Source organism: Tetrao urogallus (assembly GCF_951394365.1).
Source record: "Tetrao urogallus genome assembly, chromosome: 8".
NCBI classification, from domain to species: Eukaryota; Metazoa; Chordata; class Aves; order Galliformes; family Phasianidae; genus Tetrao; species Tetrao urogallus.
In genome coordinates, this window is record NC_136821.1 from 1093780 (window position 1) to 1117892 (window position 24113).

At 47.6% G+C, this 24113-nt stretch overlaps 1 protein-coding gene across 3 annotated transcripts in view; it reads right to left on the bottom strand.

Moving 5' to 3' along the window:
• Positions 1-10355: 10355 nt before the first annotated feature.
• Positions 10356-24113, bottom strand: part of GALNT13 (polypeptide N-acetylgalactosaminyltransferase 13) — a gene marked incomplete at both ends in the record, with an annotated part of 68904 nt that continues 55146 nt past the window's right edge. The window contains 4 exons of one of the 3 annotated variants that reach the window (XM_079538818.1): positions 10356-10496; positions 16897-17031; positions 20643-20741; positions 22682-22821. In XM_079538818.1, coding sequence (XP_079394944.1) covers positions 10356-10496; positions 16897-17031; positions 20643-20741; positions 22682-22821 — 515 coding nt within the window. Of the gene's footprint in view, positions 10497-12859; positions 13046-16896; positions 17032-20642; positions 20742-22681; positions 22822-24113 lie in introns of those variants that run through there. The other 2 variants (XM_079538817.1, XM_079538816.1) reach the window with 2 other exon arrangements.

Here is a 24113-nt window from a genome sequence, read left to right on the forward strand (position 1 = left end):
GCTCCGCTCCGCGCGGCACCGCACCGCACCGCGCCCCGGCGCCGCCGCTCTGCGGGCGCGGAGGCACCGCTTTGCGCGGCCGCCACCCACGCGGAGCCGCCGGCAGAGGCGGTGCGGGGCGGCCCCGGGCAGTGCGGGTACCGCCTCTCCCAGCACCGCCCATCAGAGCATCCTCCCCGCCTCCTCCTCCGCAGTGCCCCGCGGAGCCCCGGGTTGCGCTCCGGGACGCGCAGGGCACCGAAAGGTGCAAAGCTGGCGGGAGGGATGGAGAGCTCGCAGCCGCTGTGCGCTCGACCTGCCGGCAATAAGGCACGCTGAGCGATGCGGCCGGGAGAGCCCCGATGTGCGGTGGCCGCGCTGACCTTCTCTCCGTGCCCGAGCCCGGGGGCAGAGGCGGTACCCGGAGCGCACTGCGGGGGGGACGCGTCAGAAGGAACATCGCACCACCACACATCGCACGTTTTCAAACAGGGAGCAAAAATAGAACTTCCAGTCACATTTCCAATCACGTCTGGGTGCGGGGGACATTTCGGGGATTTCATTAGAGCTTTACGACAGCTTACGCAAACTTCATTTCCCCTTCACTTCCCCTTCCCTTCCCCTTCCCAGCGTCTGACTGCTCGTTGGATAACTGCCTCCTAAACCCTGCCCTACCCTCCCCGGCACAAGGTGAGGCGGTCACCTCCCGTCCTATCGCTGGTTACATCATTAACCCCAACGCTGCGGCTGCAGGAGCCACGTCAGTGCAAAGGGACTTATTTTCTCCTAATTGCTGCATTTCAATTCCCCCAGTTCTTCTTGCTCCTGGAGAGACTCGCAGACTGAGAACATCTGTCTCCTGTCGCATGCGATGAGGTAAGGGAACAATGTGAGTGGGGAAGAGAATGACAGATGCTCAGCAATGTCCTTCAGCATAGGAGTGCTGCTGGAGACGAGCAGGCTGCCCTAGGATCCACGGCCCTGCTCGGTGCCGCCAGGAGCTCCACAGTGCCGCTGCAACTGTAGGAGAAGGTCAAGGCACCATGGAACTGCCTCGAGCTCTCATTCCCTCTGCACCACACGGTGCCATACCCAGCTTCCCAACCGAGCCCAGATCCCAGCAGTGATGCCATTAGGAAAAGCCCAGAACCCTTTTCCCATCCAAACCACAAACGGATTATTTCTCAGCAATTAGGTGTGCTGCTGATACAAACAGTGATGCTGGCAGCAGAAGCAAACACTCATTGGGATGCAAAGCCACTCAGGAAACCCATGTGGGGGTTTCCAATTCAAATTCAAATCGAGTTCCTAAATGTTCTTAGGTTGCAGAACAGAAAATTCCACCGTGAATCATCAGATTGGTTCATAAGCAAATACAAGCTCAAATCAGGGGATAAAGGCAGCTAAGGAAGCGCAAAGCTGAGAGAGACATCCCAAAGTTCAAACCAGCTCTACCGCTTCCCTTCTTGAAAATCTCTCCCGACTATGTGCCCTATCATTTACATTTCTGCCCCAACCTTTTGTCCCTTTGCTCTCCCGTGGCTTAAAGTGTTGTGAATGGAAGTGAGGAGCTGTACCAGCACGTCACAGATGTGGCACATCAGCCCTGAGCTGCGTGGAACCAGCAGGCAGCACGGCTCCATTTCTGATTCTGTCTGCATTTGTTGCTTGTTTGCTTTCAGGACCAGATGGATTTGAATAGTGATAGGACAAGGGGAATGGTTTTAAACTGAGACAGGGGAGGTTTAGGTTGGATATGAGGAGGAAGTTTTTCACACACAGGGTGGTGAGGCACTGGCACAGGCTGCCCAAGGAGGCTGTGGATGCCCCATCCCTGCAGGCATTCAAGGCCAGGCTGGATGTGGCTCTGGGCAGCCTGGGCTGCTGGTTGGTGACCTGCACACAGCAGGGGGTTGCAACTGGATGAGCACTGTGGGCCTTTGTAACCCAGGCCATTCTGTAATTCTGTGAAATGCAGTTCAGTAATGCAAAGGGCACAGCACTGACCCACAGTGCACACAAGCTAAGCATGGTAGAGGCAGCCAATTACAGAAGTCCAGCGGTGTGCTCAGAAAACGAAATCAATCTTCATTTCAGATAAACAGTTACAGCAGAAATGCAGCAAACATCCTTTTCTACAGACAATAAATGGTTGTTAGCTGAAGACAGGCATTCAAATGATCTTTACATTTCCCATCGGTGCTATTAGCAAACTCACATTTTCCAATAAAACGAGCGTAAATCACAGCCATAAATCACCGCAGCAGGGCTGGGGAGCATTGCACAGGGAGTGGGGGGGGCCCAGCCCTACCTGGAGCCAGCACAGCACCCAGCTGTGGGCACAGCACCCATCCCATCCCACAGCCAGGGCTGGGCCCAGCACCCAGCGTAGGTGGTGCAGCTCTGGGATCTGCTCCCAATTCACCACCGGCCAGAGCAGTGTCCTCACCTGTGCCATAGAATCACAGTCATTAAGGCTGGAAAAGCCCTCCAGCCTGCAGCACAGCCGACAAAGCACATGGGGTCATGAAAAGGTGAACTTTTGGCTTGATCTGTATGGATCTGTGTTCTCTACCTGCTCAGTATGCACCAGTGCTGCACCAGCAGCTCATTTTCTGTTTGCCAACCGCAGGCACTCAGCTCCTGCCATGTCCTCCCAGGGGCAGCACCAAGCCTGAAGTCTGCACAGCGCAGTGCTGACATTTCATGGAAGAAAAAGATTCACAGGAGCTACAAAACCAGAAAGAAGTGTCTGCTCTTCCAGCACTCCTGCTTTCCTTAGAAATGTATTTTCAAAGCTACAGTGCCAGAGAGCCGACCTGGGGTCATTTGTAGGCTTTTATGAGCTTCTTATTTGAAGTCTCAAGCCATGAATTCTTCCCTAAATAAACTCACACCTCACAAAAATGTGCACTTAGTGCTCCGGAACGTGGGCAGCTAAAAATACACCCAATTATCTCTGCTTGAAATGTCAGCACAGACAGGTCTGCAAACGAGTCCTTTCCCATCACATCTTAAATAACGGAGCAGAGACGAAAGTTGGATCTGCTCCTGGCACCTGGGAGAGCAGCGAGTGATGCTGGATGTGGCCGGGCTTCTTGGAAGAGCTGAAAGGAAGGAAGAAAAAAGGAATAAATAGAGAAAAGTGTGTCTTTGTGGAGGGCTTCCTGCTGGCTTTGGGTGCCAGGAGCTTTGCGACCCTCTCGACCCTGAGGAGCTCACTGTGCAACACTCTGCTGGGATGTGGGCAGCAGTGCAAACACTGTGGGGAATAAAACAAAAGTTCATTTACCCCATCTCCAGGCAAAATGTAAGAATAGAGCTGGGTATGCTGAGGCAGAGCTTTTCCAGAGAGATGCTCAGAAGGACGCTATTGAAATGAGCTCACCTGCAAGACCAAGGGAGATGTGTTACTGAGGCAGGTGTTAGCATGGAGCACCAGGATGCAAAATGGAATCACTGGCAATGGAAGCCATCCCCAGGGATGTCTGCATGCAGAATTCATAAACCACTGCTCTCTCATTCGCTCACAGCAAAGCGAAACACCTGCAGCATTTACATCGATATCTAAGTTGTCTTTGCTGGGCTGATCCAAGAAATGGCCCCAAGCTGTTGTGGAGGGGCAGGAATGAGGGATGCCCGAGCAGACCAGGTGAGGGGATGAGTCTGATGTGAAATATTGGCACAGGGCAGAATTTCTGCCTGATGTGCTGGCAAAAGTAGAAGTGGGCAACTGGAAACGGGCAAGGAGGAGGCGGGTGAGGCCTTACCCTGCACGGTCTGTTGGTAAGGTTGCATATACTTCAGCTGCCTCCATGCGTTTCCTTCCTGACTTTGTCATTAATGACCATCAGCACTGAAGGAAGGGCTCACATGGCAAGGCTTCTCTTTCCCTTGTAGTGCAAAATTGGGACAGACAATACGTGCTTTGTTCACTGGTTCCTTACTCCTAACCTCAGGGCTTTCAAAACTGGTAGTTTTGGATGTATGGAACATAAATCCTTCCTTTCTTTCTGCCTTTGCACCTAGGAAATGCCAAAGAAAGCTTTGCTGTGCTTCAAAACCGTGTGATTTAAAATACATTTTCCTCACATCTCAGATGTATTTCAGAAACGCGCAGCTCCCACTGCAGTTCCTGGGATGTCAGAACCTCAATACATTTCCATCCCTCACTACTCAGTTTTGATTAAAAGCAAGCCCTGCTATTTCTAGTGCTTGCACACAAGCCAGTTGATCTTAAGAAAATAAAATGTTCCAGAAGAGGGAATAATGAGCCCTCCAAGAGCACCTCCTTGCACCCCAAGGAAGGGGATTTCTCACCAGCAGCCCAATTTATGCCCACCAAAACCATCCCTCATTGCCACCCGAGCACAGGAAATGTGCCCATGGAATCACAGAACCATTCAGGTTGGAGAAGACCTTTAGGATCCCCAACCCAACCCAACCCCACCAAGCCCCCTGGGAAACTGTGCCAGTGCCCAACTGCTCTTCAGAGAAGTTCTTCCTCATTCCCAGCCTAACCCTTAAGGCAAGCCTGGAGCAAACTGCAATAAAACCATGAAGATATGCTGAAAAACAGCAGCATTCATATATATATAAATGTATGTACATACATTCAGCTACACAGAATGTAGCTGTATCTACGGATTTAGTATATTAGAGACTATGAAGCATATTTGAGCTCTATGAAGGTCTGGCTTCATCTGCTTTGCAAATGCAGGAGCTCCTTACAGTATATTCTTCCAACCCAGTTCTCACAGCCTTCCCATACACTCTGCTGGAAGATAATTCCATTTGACAAATTTTAAAATGTTAAATACTACAAAGCATTGACCAATCTTAGCACTTCCTTAGCACGTTTCCTCCCTTCTCTCCCCATTCTTTCCTAACATGTCTGGCTGTTCACGTACGCGCAGCCAGCACAAAGCACTGGCTGAAGCACTTCTCTACAAATGGGTTTTTTGGGTTCCTTGGAGACCTTCTGACCCACCACGTCCTTTTCAGCCTATTGCTTCCATTTGGCTCATTTTACTCAGTAAACTCTCCTTTAAGGAATTTTCCTTCAGCTTCTCATTGCAATGGAAAGTAACACCTGCATCCCCAGAATTGCCTGGTGAGGTCCCAGAGAGCTGCCCCCAGGGAGTGCCAGCATAGACCAGCAGCAGGGCTGTTTCTTCTTCTTTTTTTAATTCCTGTGTGGTAAAAAGGTATTTCAGAATTAGAAAAGTGGTAAATAAAGCAAAAAGTGTTCTCACATGCAGACCATACAAGAGGTTATCTTCACAGCTTTGGCTAGAGATCACTTGTGCAGAGATGGATGAAATACGGGGTTGCAGCTTGGTGATTTCTGAGCATCCTGCTCTGGCACGTGAAGATCACAGGGTTGAGCTCCTATATAATGCAGGGCCAGATACTGATTTTCTCTCCGTTTCCCTGACCAAAGGAGGTGCAGACAGAGGATGGGTGGGCCGAGCCATTGGGATGAGCAGTGAGCAGCCCCTGGCACGTGGCCCCTGCCACCAACCTGTCCTGCAGTGAGTGCAGCACCCAGACAGAGCCGTGCAGGAAAGAAGAACCCGGCTGCGTTGCTGAGGGTTGAATTAAGGAGCACCAATTTAATCACTTGCAGGCGTGACTCCTTCCCTGTGGCAGATGTCACCTGGCAGACAATGAGGGCGTATCATACAGCGAATGGAGTTGCCCCTCTCACATGGCTGGGGCTGTGAGCAGAGGAGCTGTGCTGGCTGTGCAGGCTGAACCCATTGCTCACGTATCCCATTGAGCACAGCCTTATCAGTAGTGATGGTGGGTGACACCAGGCAGGTCTGGGACGGCTCGTGCAGGCTTGGCATGTCCCCACATGCACAGCATTTAACTCATGGGGATTTGCTTAAGGGCTCGACCCCCAGGAATTTTTTATCTCCATGTAACTCCTAAATGTACCTCAAAAGAAGAGAGAAAAACACACATAGTTTGTTTTTTTTTTTTTTGCTTTTCCTTTTCCTAATGAAAAATGAGATGCTGGTTGTTTCCCTCGCTGTAATTATAGCCCCATTACCAATCCTAACCATTAACGCTTCTGCAAAATGCAAAAAGAAACATACCTCTGCCTGCACTCATTACTCACAAATAGATTATTTTATGATTCATCTAAATGATTCACATACTATAATTAACACGAGCTCTACAGTTAATTGCATCTCTGTGAAATAGTTCAATAATCAGAGTAGCGACTTGACGGGCGTTTTTTTAACGGCGTCTGTGCGATGGATGTTTTATATAAACTGCAGCTTATTAGAAGCAAACACACAAATACATTTTTCTCTACAGACTGTCCGGGTCGTTTTAGGCTTAGAAAACACAGAAGCAGGTATGCTTTGAGAGAAAAGATTTGTCTGCTTTTTCTATTTGCACAAGTGTCCTTGTCAGTCTCTATGACGCACTGTAGATGAAGGCCACATCACCTCTCCTGACTCTTAACACCATGACTTCATTTTCACAAGGTTAATACCAAGAAGATTTGATTTAGACAAGAACTGGAATTAGAGTAAAAGCTGACATAACCGTGTTAGCACTGGGGATTGGATTTCTCTGGAGCCCCTTCCATGGAGCCAATGCCATAACCCTGCCCCTGCCTCCCCACCTGCCAAGGATTCTTTGGCACTGATGCTTACAATCCTCTATTTTTAAAGCAGACTCTCCTCCACCCTCAGCACAACCGACCACCTCACCATTCAAGATGTGACTGGAAGAAAGAAAATCCTCCAACTGCCAAAATAAGCCTAAAACACCGTTATTGGCACCGTGCGTTCAGCATCACTGCTGTGTTAGCTGCACGCACCTCTGCAACCACTGGCACTGCTGCAGCATCATCAGCAGCCACATTTCTCATCCTTTGGCCTTCCTGTGCCCCACTCCAGAGAGAAATCGGATTTATAGGAAAGCTGTACCTTTCCCATTGGTATTTTTCCCCAAAGCACAGCTGCTTGACGGAGCATTTGAAGAATGCTTACCCCAGGAGGTGTCCTTTTGGGTTTTGCAACCCAAGGAGAAGCCAAAGGCAACGACAGCAACCACCCCACCTCCCACCTCTCTGCCAATTGTAAACTGTGCACGTGAACAAGGGCTGGGCAAACAGATGGGTTGTGCTGCAAAGCCAACCTTTCAGCACACAGCACCACTTAAGCAGAAACAGACAGAAGCACCAAAAGAAAACTAAACCAGTATATTTTAATTCTACAAAAATGTATAAATATTTAAATGTACAGCAAAGAGTACCAGGATGCCATTTAATAACTGTTACAACATTTAAAATGTGCAATTCTTTATCCACAGTCTACCTTTGTAAATTGAAGTCAATCCTTGCCCTCATCCAGGAGCACTGCTAAGCAAGGCTGCAGGCTGCCATGCCTTGTGCCATCTCCCCACTTCACCAAAGCCCACCACAATCCCAATGCTCCCCCCAGGAACTGTGTGCCCCAAATGTTCCTCAGTGCCCACTTACCAAGCTGGCCTGAATGTGGAGAAGAGAAATAAACAGGGCTGGTAACCGTTGGAGCAGGGGTTCTTGATGAAAGTGACCAAGAGTTGCAGAAGCAGCGCTGACACAAAGCCATGGATGTTGCTGGTGCCCTCTCAGCACCACCAGCCCAGCACAGCTCCTGCTGCTGGGACAGACTGGGGCTCACCAACTCCTTTTGTATCCCCAGGTTGTTCCACACGGGGAATGCAAGGACTTTGAGATAGCACAGAACCCAGGGAGCCTGGAGGCTCTGCCCAGCACCCACAGCACAAACAACCAGAAGGCGCAGACCCAAAGTCAGAACGCACAGCTTTGCAGCAAAGCACACAGCTTTTCTTCAAAACGCCCTTCAAAGAAATAAATCCTTCTAGTGACTGGGAAATATGTGTGCAGAGAAACTCATCTAGCTGGACAGATCACAACGCCTCACTGCTTCAGGCCCCACTTGTGCCTGGTTTCTCCTGTCTCCTTGGGCTCGCAGTGTGCTGATGACCCCTTGCACGATGGCTGGCCCTCACTTCATCAGTGCAGTTCTTAACACAAGGACTACAAGCAATTCTCCGATGAGATAATTATTATATTTAGTATTTGTAGAGTTCTCTTTATTTTAAACACACTGTGCAAATAGAAGCCAGTCCTCCCAACACCCTTTGGAGGTATTTTGTCAATGGAGAGCCAAACAGAACCATGCTTATCAGATGTGGTCTGTGACTCTGAGTGCTGCCCTTTGTGGGCACACAACCAAAGGAGAGATTTCGAATTATTTGCCCAGGAAACACAGAAATTTAGGAGATGGAGGAAAGACTGGGGTCCATGCACTCAGAAACTTACATTCATTTCCTACATCACAATTTGTTACCCTTGATGTTGTATCAGCATTTAAATTGCCCCTCACCACTACCACCTCATTCTACACGAGAGGTTTATGTGAAATTCTTCTGGAAGGACTCAGGGGTTTTGCACATTCTCACAAAGGAGGCAGATCCAGGATCTGACCCCTCATCAAGGAGGTAGGTCTGGGATTCGAGCCAACAGAAACACCCACTGTGTCTGAGGCTAAATTCAGTGCTTTTTTCCTAAGTCAGAACGTAATTTCTCAGCCTCAGTCACTCTGAGACTGCACCTCAAGCCTAGCCCACTGCAGACTGCTTGCACCTTCAAGCAACGATGCCAGAAGAACCTCCCAATGCAAACAGCCTCTAAGGGGTGCCACCTCATGCACTGAGGATGCCCTGTCACACAGTGACATCGTCACACTGGAGGCAGCCATCAGTTGGCACCAGGAGTGCTCACTCCTAACGCTCACAGATGCTGTAGGACCTCCCATAACTTTTACTTCTGCAACAGCAAGCAAAAGCCAAGCATCTGGATGTATCATCCACCGGCCTGAGTGGCTCTGCATCCCGAACAGCCCTTGGAAAGGAGACAAAGAAATAATTTAAAAAAAGAAAATCTGCATGAAGATTGGTTTACATTTGTTTGTGAGGTTTGTATGCTGTTCCTGTGAAGAAAGATTACAGCCAGCTTCTGCTTTGCTGGCTTTTAAGCCATACTGAATAATTCTGGGGGGATTTTAAAATGAGACTGGAAGTGCCTGACACCGTTCTGAGCAGGGTTGTCAGGATGGACACTTCTCAAATTGAACAGGCTTCTACATTTCATGTAATGATATGTATCTAGAAAATATAAAGGGCTATGAATTTTTACTATCTACATATGAGAATACTGACCCATAATTATGTGAATCTCTGCTGTGATGGCCAATGGAAATGATACTGAACGGACAGGTCGCCTTCCCATACCCAGCCACAGGCTGACACATTAGCTCCTGGGATGCCTCCGACACGACCACGTGTCATCAGTGCTTCTTTAATAACCATGCTAACAAAGCAAAATGATTAAGCCACAAAATTATTAAAAATATAAATAAGCATCTGCCATCTCTACTGGAGCTGGACCCGACCCACGGTTTTACCCACTGTGACAGGGGATCCCTGGAGGAACGCTCCTGACTGCGTTTCACATAGGATGCAGGGACACAGTGATGCTCAAAAGCAGCTGCAGGTTGGGTCCAGCCTGACACCTGGCCTCTGTTTCTCACAGAGGATCAATTCAGTGGAAGCAGCAAAAACCCTTTGTCTGCCAGGTGTGAGGTTGCAGGCCCTAGCCCTGACCCAGTCTTCCTATTGCAGATTTCAACGCGTGTCACTCCTTCTTAGCATTGTTCCAACGTCTCTTTTGTTGTTCCATTCAATCTCAGTTTATGAATGCGCTCCATCCTGCTGCTGTTTCAAACACACACACGTGGCTATGCCGCTGTCTCTTGACATCAGAAACTCTGCACACCACCTCAGTGGCCCGTCGAGTGCAGGTCTTCCCCACTGCCAACATCCCATTGCCCTGCCAGGAAAGCCAGGTACCAACACGTGGAGGCTGCAGAACCACTGGCCGTCGTTCCCAGCGCCGTCAGCTCCGTAAGGCATTTCGTGCCGTGCCACTGCTCTGCAGCACGATGTACCACACACACGCCAACACACTGCACCCAACCTCTCCCACCAAACTTCACAAAGGTTTCTCTTGAAACAGTCACCGAGGACATTCGCGTTGCTAACGGCGCGGGTTTTGATATTTATAAGCTCCGATGCACTTCTTTTGAGCAGTCACGGGTTTGAAGGGGGCACGTGGAGCCCTGCTGGAGAACAACACAGCACGGCTCCGTCGGTCGGCGGGCCTCCTGCGGGCGCGAGGCCTCCGACAGGGCTGTGGTTTCCAGCGGGGCCGGGGCCTCCTGTGGGCGAGAGGTTTCCAGCAGCCCCGAGGGCTGCATGTCGGCAGGAGCCACGGGGCCGGGCCGTCAGGCCCCCAGCGTCATGTTGCGCAGCAGCCACTGCTGGGACCGGCCGCCCGCACACTCCTTCATGCTGGGGACCAGCTTGTCTTCCTCTGACGGCCCGTCCAGACACTGGTTGCTGTTGACGTGCCTCAGGGTGAGCTTCTGCAAAAGAGAAGTGGAAGAGCTGAAGCAACAAGACAATCATGGCTGGAAATGCTCTGTGGGTTGTTTTAGCCCTACCCGAGGCCCGGCTCTGTGCCACCCCAACTGCACTGCCTGCAGACCGAGGGGTCCTGCTGCTGAGCCGGGCACAGCAGATGGAACACAAACACAACAGTGAGCATGTGTCAGTATCACCACAAAGCAGCAGTGCTCTGCTTTAAGGAGGACCACCAAGATGTCCAGAGGGATGGAGCACCTCTCCTACAAAGAGAGGTTGAGGGAAGTGGGCTTGTTTAGCTTAGAGAAGAGAAGGCTGCGGGGAGACCTTATGATGGCCTTCCAATGATTGAAGGGAGCGGATAAACAGGAGGGGGAAAGGGGGGGGGGGGGGAACTGTTTGTGAAGGTGGACAGTGATAGGACAAGGGGGAATGGTTTTAAACTGAGACAGGGCAGGTTTAGGTTGGATATGAGGAGGAAGTTTTTCACACACAGGGTGGTGAGGCACTGGCACAGGCTGCCCAAGGAGGCTGTGGATGCCCCATCCCTGCAGGCATTCAAGGCCAGGCTGGATGTGGCTCTGGGCAGCCTGGGCTGCTGGTTGGCGACCTGCACACAGCAGGGGGTTGGAACTGGGTGAGCGCTGTGGGCCTCTGCAACCCAGGCCATTCTGTGATTCTATAACAATTCTACGATTAAGGAATTCAGACTCCAACAACCCAAACAGATATGCATTTCAGGTCACTTGGTGTTAGTTTAGAAATAACTGCTAGTGGATAACCTACGTTTCAGAAGCAAACTTCAATTTGTTATGTAATAAATGAACAACATCATCGTACAGGTGATAATCTTTCTCTTTTCAATATATTTTTTCTTCTCTGTGTCCCTTTCATTATTTGACTATACTGCACTACTCCTGGGGAATGGGAGAGTCAGAAGGGGACAGAAGGAAGCTGAACACCTTTACCTGAAATCATCTGCTCAAAAGCACTGGCAGCACACATACATAAAGAGACTGAGGGAAGGTGAACGTATCACTGCGGACTGAGCTCTGTACAGCAGCTCCATGCAGGTTATAACCCTGCCCTAGCCAGAACACCCAAGGGAACAGATTTTATTAACAACTGCAACACATTCTGCTTGGTTTTATATGCAGACAGATACCTGGGCTACTGCACCATGTAATTTTACACTGCAGTCCATCCTGGATTGACACATCACATACTAACACTCTTCATTTCTATTACAAATGTTATTTCACTGGCTCATTCTTAGAGGTTGGCTCCTTGGTTTAAAACAAACTATTACGCACTTCTCAATGAAAATCCTACAGATATTGCAAGAAATCACTGGGGGGCCATCTGACATGCATTCAGTGATGAATATAAGGAATTCTTCTCTAATTACTGGAGGAAAGAGTTAGCAGTGCGAACAGAAGCAGCTTGTTTACTAAACAGCACAGCTCAAAGCAGCACTGATTCTTCACTCACATTGTTTCTTGAGCAATTAACCAGCTATCATTTTCTGCTATAACCAGAAATGCAAAGAAGTCTAAAAAAGCTGCCGTCGCCTTCATCAGCTGTTCCCTTCTTTTCAATGTATAATTTAGTGCTAGACTGACATATTATTGGGATTTTCAACCGTCTCATAGATTTTTTTTCTGTGTTCTGTCATTATTTATGCTATTACAAAAAAGGCCTCATTTGCTTGGGAAACAATTAATTACTAGGCAATACAATACTCATACAAGGCAGCCTAAAATTTCTATTTCACTCAAAGCTGAGAACACATGGATGGGTGCAGAGCGAGCTGCACACACATTCAGATGCTCAAGAACTATGTTGTTTCACACTTAGCAATGTATGCAAATGATAGCTCTGAGGGGAAATCCCTCAGCTCATCAGAGCTCTGGGGGTCTGCACTAATGAGAGCAGTGCTCACCTCGACTTCAGGGTGGTGCACTTGGACATGGAGGGAACAGTTTGCTGCATGAAAATATAAGAAATGAGAGCAACCCCTGCTTGTGCCACTGAACTTATGTGGTCCCACTGTCTTCCACTACACATACACATCAGTGAAACCATCTGGGCAAGAAAGGCAGTGGTCAGCACAATATTTTTGATTCCTTCAGTGGTTAATGCTTCATAATTGTCTGCTGTAATTAACAACTAACAATAAACACGCATACTATTATATATACCAAGAGATAGGAAAGGAATTCTCTTGAGGTAAACAAGCAGAGAAAAGAAAAGCATTTTCCTGCAAGGAGCTTAAATCCATAGCCGTTACATTCACTTTCGATGCTGTGTCTGGATGAACTTGCATGAGATGCTTTATATTCAGATACTAACCTCCAACAGCTTGTTAAAGGAAATAATCAGTGGGGCTGTAAAAAATGTTTCTAAAGACTTCCAGCCTGGTGTAGTTCCTTAGCATCCAAGTTTGCAAGGGGCTACCATTGCAAGCCTCCACCGTGGGACCATGGGTGCCATCCTCTATTCTGCTGAGTGTCAGGCATGACTGGGTGATTATGTGTAGAAATGTGTGGGTCTGCATGACAAAAAAATGGTGAAAATAAACAAAACCAGCAAACAGGAGGAGAAGCAAAGGAGAAAGCCACAGCCTTTGACTAGACACCCACAGCAGCAAGGCAGGTCAATCTAAAAGCAGTGCTGACAGAGGGGAGGGGGGGGACTGACTGTGATACCCTGGAGTCAGATGGCACTGTGACCACTCACAGGGCCAGCTCACATGCACAGAGCACACATACAAACAGGCATGCCCATGGAATGAGGTCCGGTCCTCATTGTGGCCTTCCAATACTTGAAGGGAGCCTATAAACAGGAGGGGGTGCAACTGTTTACAAGGGTGGACAGTGATAGGACAAGGGAGAATGGTTTTAAACTGAAACAGGGCAGCTTTAGGTTGGATATTAGAAGGAAGTTTTTCACACACAGGGTGGTGAGGCACTGGCACAGGCTGCCCAAGGAGGCTGTGGATGCCCCATCCCTGCAGGCATTCAGGGCCAGGCTGGATGTGGCTCTGGGCAGCCTGGGCTGCTGGTTGGTGACCTGCACACAGCAGGGGGTTGGAACTGGGTGAGCACTGTGCTCCTTTGCAACCCAGGCCATTCTAGGATTCTATGATACTATGAAATCAGCTCCAAAGATGCCAAGCTGTAAATATTTCTGAGTTCCCAGTGTGTCTTGATGAACACCTGTATTGCAGGTACAGCACTGGCAGCCTGACACCAGTGAGTTGCTATCTGAACAGATGAAGCTCTGGGGAGACCCGCAAGGAGAGGACTGTGCTGCTGGGGGAGGAGGAGATGCACTATTCTAGGGTTTGGCACAGGAGCTGCAGCTGTTTCCAAACTTACCTCAAAGCTATACTCCCATTTACCAACATACTGACAGGAGGAAAAAGAAAAGAAGGAAACGAGAGTCAGTGACTCAAGGCACATTTTTTGTGAAGACCTTCATCTTCCAGGGAGTGTAAATTCCACCGCATTGTGCAGATGTCATATTTAGTGACAAATTTAAGAGTAATTATGCACGATCAAATCCTGACATCGTTATTCACGCATGAAGAAATGAAGCCTTTTTCTCTCAAACACGACTAGTATTTTTTCTTCCTTGAGACCATTTGCATTTACTGTACATCATAAGATTTCACCATCCTACACAGCCTAAAACTTGCTTGGGTGTTGTGGGGAGACACAATGGGATCCACCAGCCCATCCCTTCCCAAGGCAAGCATTGTAAAACCATTACACAATGCGTGCTGATGGGAAGCCATCAAAAGCTGAGAAAGTCCACCTTGGCACATGCCGTTGACAGAGCTGATTTATACAGCTCCCTTGCAGTGAAATAGGCAGCTTGAAAATGGGCCAGGAATCCTAATGGGCTGTTAAGGAGTAGGAAATGAAAGCATTACCAATCAATAACAGAAGGCAATGGATTAGAAGGAAAAAAAATCGAACAAAATGAATTTCCTGCCAAGATGTAAATGCATTCACACACAAAAAAAACCCCTCGGTTTACAAATGCTGCAAACTGCTGTGGCTTGAACTGCCCAGGGGCAGTCTGCATTGGAAACAGAAAGAGCTGCCTGGGCTGCTAGAGCTGTCTCATAGGGCTCCCACACCGGGTTTCTTCACCACGCGTTCCCACAAAGCCCCATTCCATCCACCAATTCCTGGTGCACACTACTTTCTGATGGATTAAGCTCATGGAAAACCAGCAGGCAGGAAGCAGTGGCAGAATGCAGGTCCAGCAGTGCTGCCCAACAAGGCAGCCCAGAGCTGCAGGCAGCACGTGCTGTGCTCCAGCCACTGGAAACAGCAGAACCATGGAAAATCAACCTGAAAATTAAAAAAAAACCCACCCACATCTTGATTGAAAGCAAGTTTGTTTCAACACGGACTTTCATTTCTTTGCAGACATTAAACAAGACGTGTTTTATTTGCAGGAGGAACCTGCAGGAGGAGGTGCACAGCCATGCTGTGAGCCATAGAGACAGCATGGCACCGAGAGCAAGGCAAGTGCCCCACTCCTCTAACAGCAGCATCTTTGCTTCAGAAAGTAACTACATCCCTAGTTCACATTAACATGTATTAGTGATTTATGTTTCAAAAGCATTTTGCACAAATGTGGACACTTTCTGGCTTGGGAAAATGAGAGGAGGGGCATTTTAAATACTCTCCTTCAAGCTGATTCCATCCGATACCTTCACAAATACGTATGGAATGGCTGAGATTTACTTCTCCTATCCCATTTCCCTGCTCATTTTTGAAAAGAATATGAATGCCAGGCACATCTACGGGAATTTTAATGCCAGGAACACCTGAGATTTATCCACAGATGAACCTAAATAATGAACACCAACACCGTTTCATAAGAAAAGTTCACAAGCTGAGTCTGAATGTTTGCAGAGTAAAAGTGTTTTCTCAAACAAATAACTCCTGTGAATAAAAAGGTGTGTGATGCAATGGACTGTTCTGTGCACAGAGCAGTCAGCAAAGCAGCCGTCTCCGAGATCCCTTATGTAAGGTCTGAGCACAAAAGGCAGAGTATTTCTTTTTTATGAGCTCCATCTAATGGCTGACGGCGTTTTTACACAGCTACAATCTGCTGGGGATCTATTATGCTGAACGTAAGAAGATAGCTTGTCTGTAATGCTAAAAGTAAAGGGAAAAGTAATGGGTTGGAAGAAATGGAACCTATTCAGACAGAATGCTGAAAGCAGCAGCTGCTCTGTGATGCTGGAGAGGGTTACAAATGACTGTGCTGTTATAAGGCAGTACCTTCCAAGCTCTGCAGCACTTTCCCAGCTTTGCTGCCATGGAAATAGGCCAAAGCTAAGGTGGCATTTTTAAGCCTAGAACAGCGTAACCGTGCAACTGCAACCATCAGGCACTCAGTGTCAGAACTCCACGTGGGATTCATTTGCTGCAGCTTGTGCTTGAAATATCCAAAGAAAAGCAACCAGTGTTCTGATTTTTTATCAGGAAAGATCGCTCTCTGTGCTGGCAGCAGGGAAAAAGCGTTTGGTGAGAAGCCTTGTCTTGAGCTCTGTGCACCTACTGACCAGTGCTACAATCTGCTTATGGAATAAAATGTGGGGAGATGAAAGGTCTTAAACCCCCAACATTAACTGCTGGCATGAGCACTTAACACCACCCAAACACGTTCTGTGTAAGAAGAAAATCATCTTTGCTACAGAGCACACTGGTTTCAATTCAGACGGGAAACTCAAAAATGAATCAAAACCTGGCAAACACACTGGAGCTAACTGCTTTTTTTTTGCCTTCTTGGCAGATCAGTGCTGTGGAATGGCAGGGTTGCATGGTTTTTATCAGAGGCTGGTAGAAAAAAATGCCAATACCTTCGTGTGGACTTCACTGTGCAAAACTGATATCCATGTTTCAAAGCAAAAGCTCAGAACTAACGCTTTCAACCTGCTGTTCCCTGCTGCATTTAAAGAGAGGTACTAATTCAGCCCTAAAATACTGAGATTCTTACGTGCATTCTGTATTAATGCTGCAACTTATCTCTAAGTCACCGCATCTGTACAAACTGCTCTTCCTTTCACAACCCAGGGAAAGCCACGTCCCATCCCAGCAGCTAAATAAACAGGTGACTGGCACATGGAAAATAACTAAACAGTTCAAATCCAGTCTAAAAGCTTCGAGAACCAGCAGAAACAAAGTAGTAAAACTCTAACTTAGACAAATACGTATTGTTTTCCATTTCATTTATATAAATCAAGCAGAATGCTTCTTCAGTTTTCTAAAGATATCCAAGACAGCCAGCTCACTGAGCCCAGCAAGTGGCTGACTTGCTGTATACAGGGATGGTCAGCAACACGCTGTCCCAAGAGCACACAGGGGAACCCAGTACCTCAGCATCGTACTCCCAGAGCTGGTTCCCTCGCATGTGGTGGCACTTGAGCATGGTCACAGGGCCGTTCAGCCGCGACACGTCCAGGCACAGATCATCCGTGCGGATCTCCTTGTCTGCCGTGTAGGAAAACACCTGCCAAGAGAAAAGTGCCTGCAGTGACAAGGTGTTGGCAAAACGCAGCAACAGACAACATTTCTGGTCTTGAAGTGAGACAGGGGAGGTTTAGGTTGGATATGAGGAGGAAGTTTTTCACACACAGGGTGGTGAGGCACTGGCACAGGCTGCCCAAGGAGGCTGTGGATGCCCCATCCCTGCAGGCATTCAAGGCCAGGCTGGATGTGGCTCTGGGCAGCCTGGGCTGCTGGTTGGCGACCTGCACACAGCAGGGGTTGGAAGGAACACAACTTTCTTCTCCCAACAACCACGTGGTATCATGGATTTCATAAGCATTTCATGCAAGGTTCTCCAATTGTGGAAGTCCATAGTACATAAGAAAAGGAACACCATGTTTAGGAAAACACATTTTATGCACCGAAAGCCATCAGCCACTCAGCCTTACCTCTTGGGAACAACACAGCGGAGACAGAACAAAGACTGCAACATAACGCAAGTGTGAGCGCCGAGCTCAGAGGTAGTCCCACAGACCTTTGGATTGCATGAGTGACACTCTGACCCCCCCATCTGGAGAACCTGAGCCTCTTTTACACCATGTTGGGAAGAAGTGTTGATCTGTCTAGGGGTCAGAAGGCCCTACAGCGGGATCTGGACAGGGTGATCACTGCGCTGAGGCCAGCCACATGAAGTGCAACAAGACCAAGTGCTGCGTCATGCGCTTCAGCTCCAGCAACCCCATGCACTGCTACGTGGTGTTCAAGAAATGTGTAGAAATGTGGCTCTGAGGGACATGGTGGGATGGGTTGGGGTTGGACTTGGGGATCCTAGAGATCTTTTTCAACCTCAATGATTCCGTAATTCCTTAAATGAATCGCTCCCCTGAGCGTCTATCTTAACTGCTGGCACCAAGGATTATCCATGTTAAAGGCTGATGTGTGCAAGAATTACACAACTTGCAGATCTCTTAATAAAATTAGGAAATAAATGAAGACACGGCAGCCATCCGCCAACAAAATTCTATCAAACTAGGTATAAGCTTCAGAGGGATTCTTTAACAGAATGCCTTCAGCAATGCATTCACCCCTTGGAGACAGAAAGGAGGCGGAGGAAAATGTAGAGACCATAAGAGGACGAAATGGAGGATGATGGCAGGACTGCCACTAGTTGTGTTAAATTGTAAGGCCCTGACTCACTCAAAGCGTCTCAAAGCATTCCCAACCCACTGTTCAAAGCCTTGATGGTGCTGCTGGCCCCAGCACAAGGCAACGTTAGGTTAAGTAAAGGCAATACTCTGTAAAAACTTGCAAAATCTATGAATTGCATGCAGCTGTCATGGGAACAGAGGCAAGTATTGGGAAGCTGAGGTTCAGATAAGTCAATTAGAGCAACCATGAAAAATGAAATAGCGTGCAAAGACAGTAGAGGAGCTGCCAGGTCCCAATCTGAGCAGTAAGACAGATATGGGAAAGTGCAGGCTGCAAGGATCAGTGGGCTCTGCATTTCTCTCACTTCTTATTCACCGCTCAGCAGCCACTCGTTTGGATGAAAATCCAGGCTCCACAGGCATGGTGAAGTACCAGCCACCACCTGTTGCATTTATTCATCTTGTGATAAATCTCTGCAATCAAACTGAGGCTTTCCAAGTGCTGCTTTCAACACATCAGACACAGTTAACACTCAGATGGGCTTTTCTCAAGAGGAAAGGCACTTTTAAATACTGAGCCAGGGGTGCTCTGCTGAGGTCACACTCTGAAGCACATCGTCTTGTTGGAAAGGGGTGAGATGAGCCCACATCAGAAATCTGTTAATGTTCATATGCTGTAAGTATACATATCCCCACTTTTCTGTGCACAAAAGCACATTCTATGGCCTTTAAAAACACTGTGTAACCTCTATTTTGCAAACATTAGCCTTGCCAGTGCTTGCTGACGTGCAGAAAGCTAAGTGTATGTAGGGCCCATCTCATTCTCTTACTTTTCAGAAGGATTTAGAAAGGAAAATTTATAGCTGAGGGCAAACTAAGGAAGACAGATGGGTGTCACTTCGAGAGGCTTCCCCAGAGGAGCTACAAGTGCAGAAGATGCTCTGGACATAACCAGAACAAGAAAAAAGGCCCAATTTTCTGTTAATGCAAGGCTCAGCGACATTTGTAGCACCAAATATTGCTCACTGCAAGTAGCAGCATTTGGCTGCAGGAATCACTCATACACTCCCATGTACACACTGTACAGATAGTTTATCTCCTGCCATGCTCATTATTGAGAGATTTATCCATTACTATTTATCCTGAAGCAACTTCTACTTAAAATTTTAACTTATTTGTGTTGGTTTTCTTAGAGTAAACAAGTTTGCATCAGACATCTTCTAGGCTCAGGGACACAGCAGCTGTTTTCTGCTGTGCTTTACGGAAAGCAAATACTCAGATTCTGTAATGTATTTTCATTTGCATCTTTCCTTTTCCTCTCTTCTTTGATAACTGCAATACTCCATTATATCTTCTGAAAGAATAAGTGATGTCAGAGTTAACAATTACAGAAGATGGATTTGAAAAACACGCAGTCTTCAGGAAGAAAAATGAATGTTAATTAAGACAATGTAAAATTATCAAGCTACCATTTTACTAACGTCCATATTAATTACATACATAATCCTATTAACGTCACTGTATAAAAACAGAGGGTGAGGAACAACAGGTTGCATCTCAGAGCTAATTAAATAGCGTATGCCATGCGATGTGGTGCAGTGCACGACAGCAGCACTCCTCCTGCCCTCCTCCTGCCCATGGCAGGGACATGCCTACATCCCAGCATGGCCCTCCAGCCCCATGTGCCCCCAGCAGCTCCTTGGACTCATCCCCACAGTCAGGAGAACTTTTGTTTGTGATGCACAATAGACCACAGCTACAACTGTGCCTCTGTTAGCTCCCCAGTTACTAACAAAATTTGTGTCCAGGATAAGCGACAGACATTGGAGAAAAATTTCTTTTTTTTTTTTTTTTTTGAGATATATTGGCTTGGGAAGGCTGAGGAAGCACAGTATTGTTGGGTATCTTTAGATACATCAAACAGCCAAGGTGCAAACAGAACCTTGGCTGTATAAAGTCTTACCAAAACGATAACCCTTCCATCTCCTAAGTCAAATTAACAATGAGAGAGAAGTCTGGGATTACTGTGATGACCTCTGAAAGGAAAGTGGAAGATTTTGCTCTGAGGTCCTTCATCTTCTCTCATCTGTTTGTAGCAGATGTGACACTGGAGAAAGCCACTCGTGAAAAAATGGCTTTATCACAGAATCAGAATCACAGAATAGTTGGGTTGGAAGGGACCTCAAGGATCATGAAGCTCCAACCCCCTGCCACAGGCAAGGCCACCAACCTCCACATTTAACACCAGACCAGGCTGCCCAGGGCCCCATCCAACCTGGCCTTGAACACCTCCAGGGACAGGGCAGAGTATGCATACCTTAAAGCTCAAAATCTCAGTTTAGAACCTTTATTACTACATTTACTGATTGCTGCAGGTTTTTTTTGCAGCGATCCAACACGTCTGCTGCAGTGAGCCAATTCTCAACAGGTTTTCCAGATCACCATTTGGCCTGTGGGACATCTACCTCCTTACTGTCATTCCTACCTGGTTCCCTCCCATGCCATGGCAGTTGAAGATGCCCACTTTCTCGTTTTCCTTGCGGCCCATGTTGTCCAAACACTGGTTGGTGTCAACGTTCCTGATCTGAAGAAAGAAAAAGATGAAACGTGCCTTAGAACAGTATGCCTGTAATGTCATGTTTGTGCAGAGAAAAATTACACCATGTATTTTCTCCTGCAGCCTACAGCTATCTATGCATTCAGCTACAGCAATGTGTTTTAACTTGCAATTTGTACATGTCACACTCCCTAGAGCATTCCCATCACCACAGAAACACCAATACTTTTCAGCAGATGTTCCCTCAGAACCCACTCTATGCGGAGCAGACAAATGCAGTGACCACTTCTGCTGACTCAAACCATCCCTCTGCCATCTTTGCACAACACAGCTGTGCAGGACCCAGCATTACAGACACGCTGTCAGCAGTACAATGCACTACAAGACCACTTCCAGTGGTGCTCAGCTCATGCATCTGTCAGAAAAGACCACCAGACCCAGAAGCAATGTGGAGCACCTGAGTGACAGCAAGGTGTTGCTCCTCCAAACGCTTCTGGGCTGCATTGAACCCACAGAACAGCAGAGCACAGCACAGGGGTGAGCAGCAAGCTGGGGTGAGCTCTGGGAACTGGGAATATTTCCAGCCCTGACCACAAGGAAATGGAAACGTGGCCTAAGCACCATTTTTATTCAGAGAAAAATGCTTGTTTCACGTCCTTCTGTGATTTTCCCCAACTCGTTATCATGAAAAGCTCCATTTAAGCCTTTTTGTCTCACATCACCTTTTTGCAGAATAGAGTTGCAAGTGTTTCTAAGAGAAAGGCAGTCCCTGGGTTCCTTCAATCAGAGGACTAAAATGAAAAGTGACTCCAAAGCTCATCTGCGATGTTTATGTCTCAGCTTTACGAAACAATCCTTGCCTTGCCTATGCTTTGTATTCAAATGATCAAAATGCAAAAAGGAATATTCAGCATTCACCACACTGCCAACAGCTTATGCACTTTCTGACGCCTGTTTCTGTTTACCCAGGAAATAATCCAATGCAGCATCCACCTGTCAGTTCTATTCTAACTGAAGGAAAAAATCAGCTGCAAATAAAATCCCAGTGACTGCCAGGACCTGCCTGTGAAGGCCCAGCTCTGGTGCTCTCCCACCTGCCCGCTGCTGCTGCTGGTGGAACTCAGGCTTCAGGCACAGTCAGCAGCTGTGACACTCAGGCACAGGTTCTAATTCATAGGTACCAAATTCCTGTTTCCCTAGAAACTGAGGCACTGTTGTTAAAAATGAGGTGTTTTAATAACTATTGTATGACTTCTTCGTGCTTTTATTTTCCAGTCTGACAATATCGCACAAAACACCCTCATTTGACACTTGTTAGATGAGTTCTTTGCTTGCTATAAAACCATGTTACACTTTATTCAGTCGTAGTTAAACCTGAAGCCCTACAGTGGCTTTTATTTTCCACTCCAATGGCAAGTTTCAATAGCAAATTGCTTTCCCAGCTGCAATAAAGCCATTTGCGCCTTTGATTGCTATTCCAACAGTACCTTTAAATCAAAGCATTCAAGAGCTTTCAAAAGTCAGCTGAGATACAACTCAATAGAAGCCTTTTAACAGCGAATTATCTGAGTTTTAAAGAGCCTTCCACACTCAGTGGTACTTGAACCACAGGGTTATGAGGGATGCTGGTGACACGGCACTGGGCAGCAGGCTGACTACACTGTGGAGCACACTTCATTAGAAACAGGGGCAGAGGGAGAAACGAAAACAACCCTATTGTGCTCCACATGACAAACAATGCTGCAGAGTTTTTTTTCAAATGCTGTGTATTATTTAATCCTTTTCACACATCAGTCACAACCCCCCCCTTTTTTTTGATGCGGGGCTCCGTTTCAAAGACAAATCCCTAATGGTGAATGCTTTCCCAACAGCAACAGCCACGTTAAAAAGGCTTAGTGCAAATATCACCTGCTCAAAGCAAGAGGGAAAGACCTGAGGATGGAGTGAGGCAAGGAAGTGCAGTGTACCTCTCCCAGTGAGTAGTAGCGCCGCGGGATCTGCGAGTCGGGGTAGATGTTCTCCAGGTACCACGAGAAGGGTTTGCACTTCAGGGCTTCCCTCAGTGCTTTCCTGGCCGACACATCGCCATAATCCACCTTCACAACACCTGAAATCGTTTCATTAAGAGAAACAGAGGGTCAATGAGCAGTTGTCACAAAGGAAGACATCACCAACTGGCCAATTCCCTCCCACCCGGGCCCAGCTGCTGACACTGCTACACCACAGCTATCTACCAGCACTAAGCGACTCCTTCAGCAAAATGGAACCCTTGATAAAAGTGCCTTTTCTTCTTTTCTGATGATTTACCAGTTCAGATAGGTGGGGCCACTGAATGCCTCCATTAATTCATACCCTCAAACGTTCATTTAAAAATTGAGGACCAAAGTCCAATTGCACAGAATCCAAGGATTTCTGACTGAATAACTATGAATCCCAGTTCCCTCTTTGACAAAGGTGATGTAGCAGTAAGTTACTGTGATACTGGCAGAAAGGAAACCACCTCCATCGCACAGCACTGAATGGGAAATGGGCCATAAATAGAAAATACGGATCACAACAGGAAAAAATGCAGATGAACATTCAATGAGAGAGGAAATCAGCCAGAAATCCCTCTGGGACAGAAGAAGAGATGATGCTCTGAAGCCAAGAGCTTGGCATGTCACAAATTTGCGTGCTGACCTATGCAGCTGTGGAGCCCCTGCTCAGTGCAGGGCAGCTGACTACATGACCTTCACAGCTCCCTTCCAACTCTAAGAATTCCATGATTCTGTGGTTCTATCATTTTAGGTCCGTGTCCAGGAGAGAGGACCACAACAAGAGGATGCAGGAGGCAGTCTTGTGGTAAGCACACAACTCAGGGACTTCTGGTGAGCTAGATGAAGGAAGGCTAACAGGCAAACCCCATACCTGCTGTCCCACCAAGCAGGTTGGCCTGCACATGGCTCTGAGCTAAAGGAGACCTGCAGCAGCAGCCTGCAGTGCCCTGCTCGAGACCAACACAACTTAGACAGAGCTGTGCAACCTACTGGGCCTTCTTCTGACAGACAGTAAGCAGGAGACTACGGGATTTAATTCTATGTCTATTCCAAGCTGCAGCGCATGCAGATTCACAGCCCCCTTGTTTTGGTGACAGGTGACTGCTTGCTGCTTCTCAGTGGCAGTGCTGTACCTCCACAGCTCCAGGTCGCAGCTTGAAAGACACCACCAGATCTACATCTGAAATCCACGCTGCGTTCCATCACCTGCTTTCCATCATCCATGGGATCTCATTTTGAACTTATTACATAGGTGAACCCCCAAGGATGCCCCATCCTAACACACAAGGTGATATCCATTCCTAATGAAATCCAGCACTGGGAAACTACTCATTCCTACTGCCAAAAATTGAACCCTTATCCA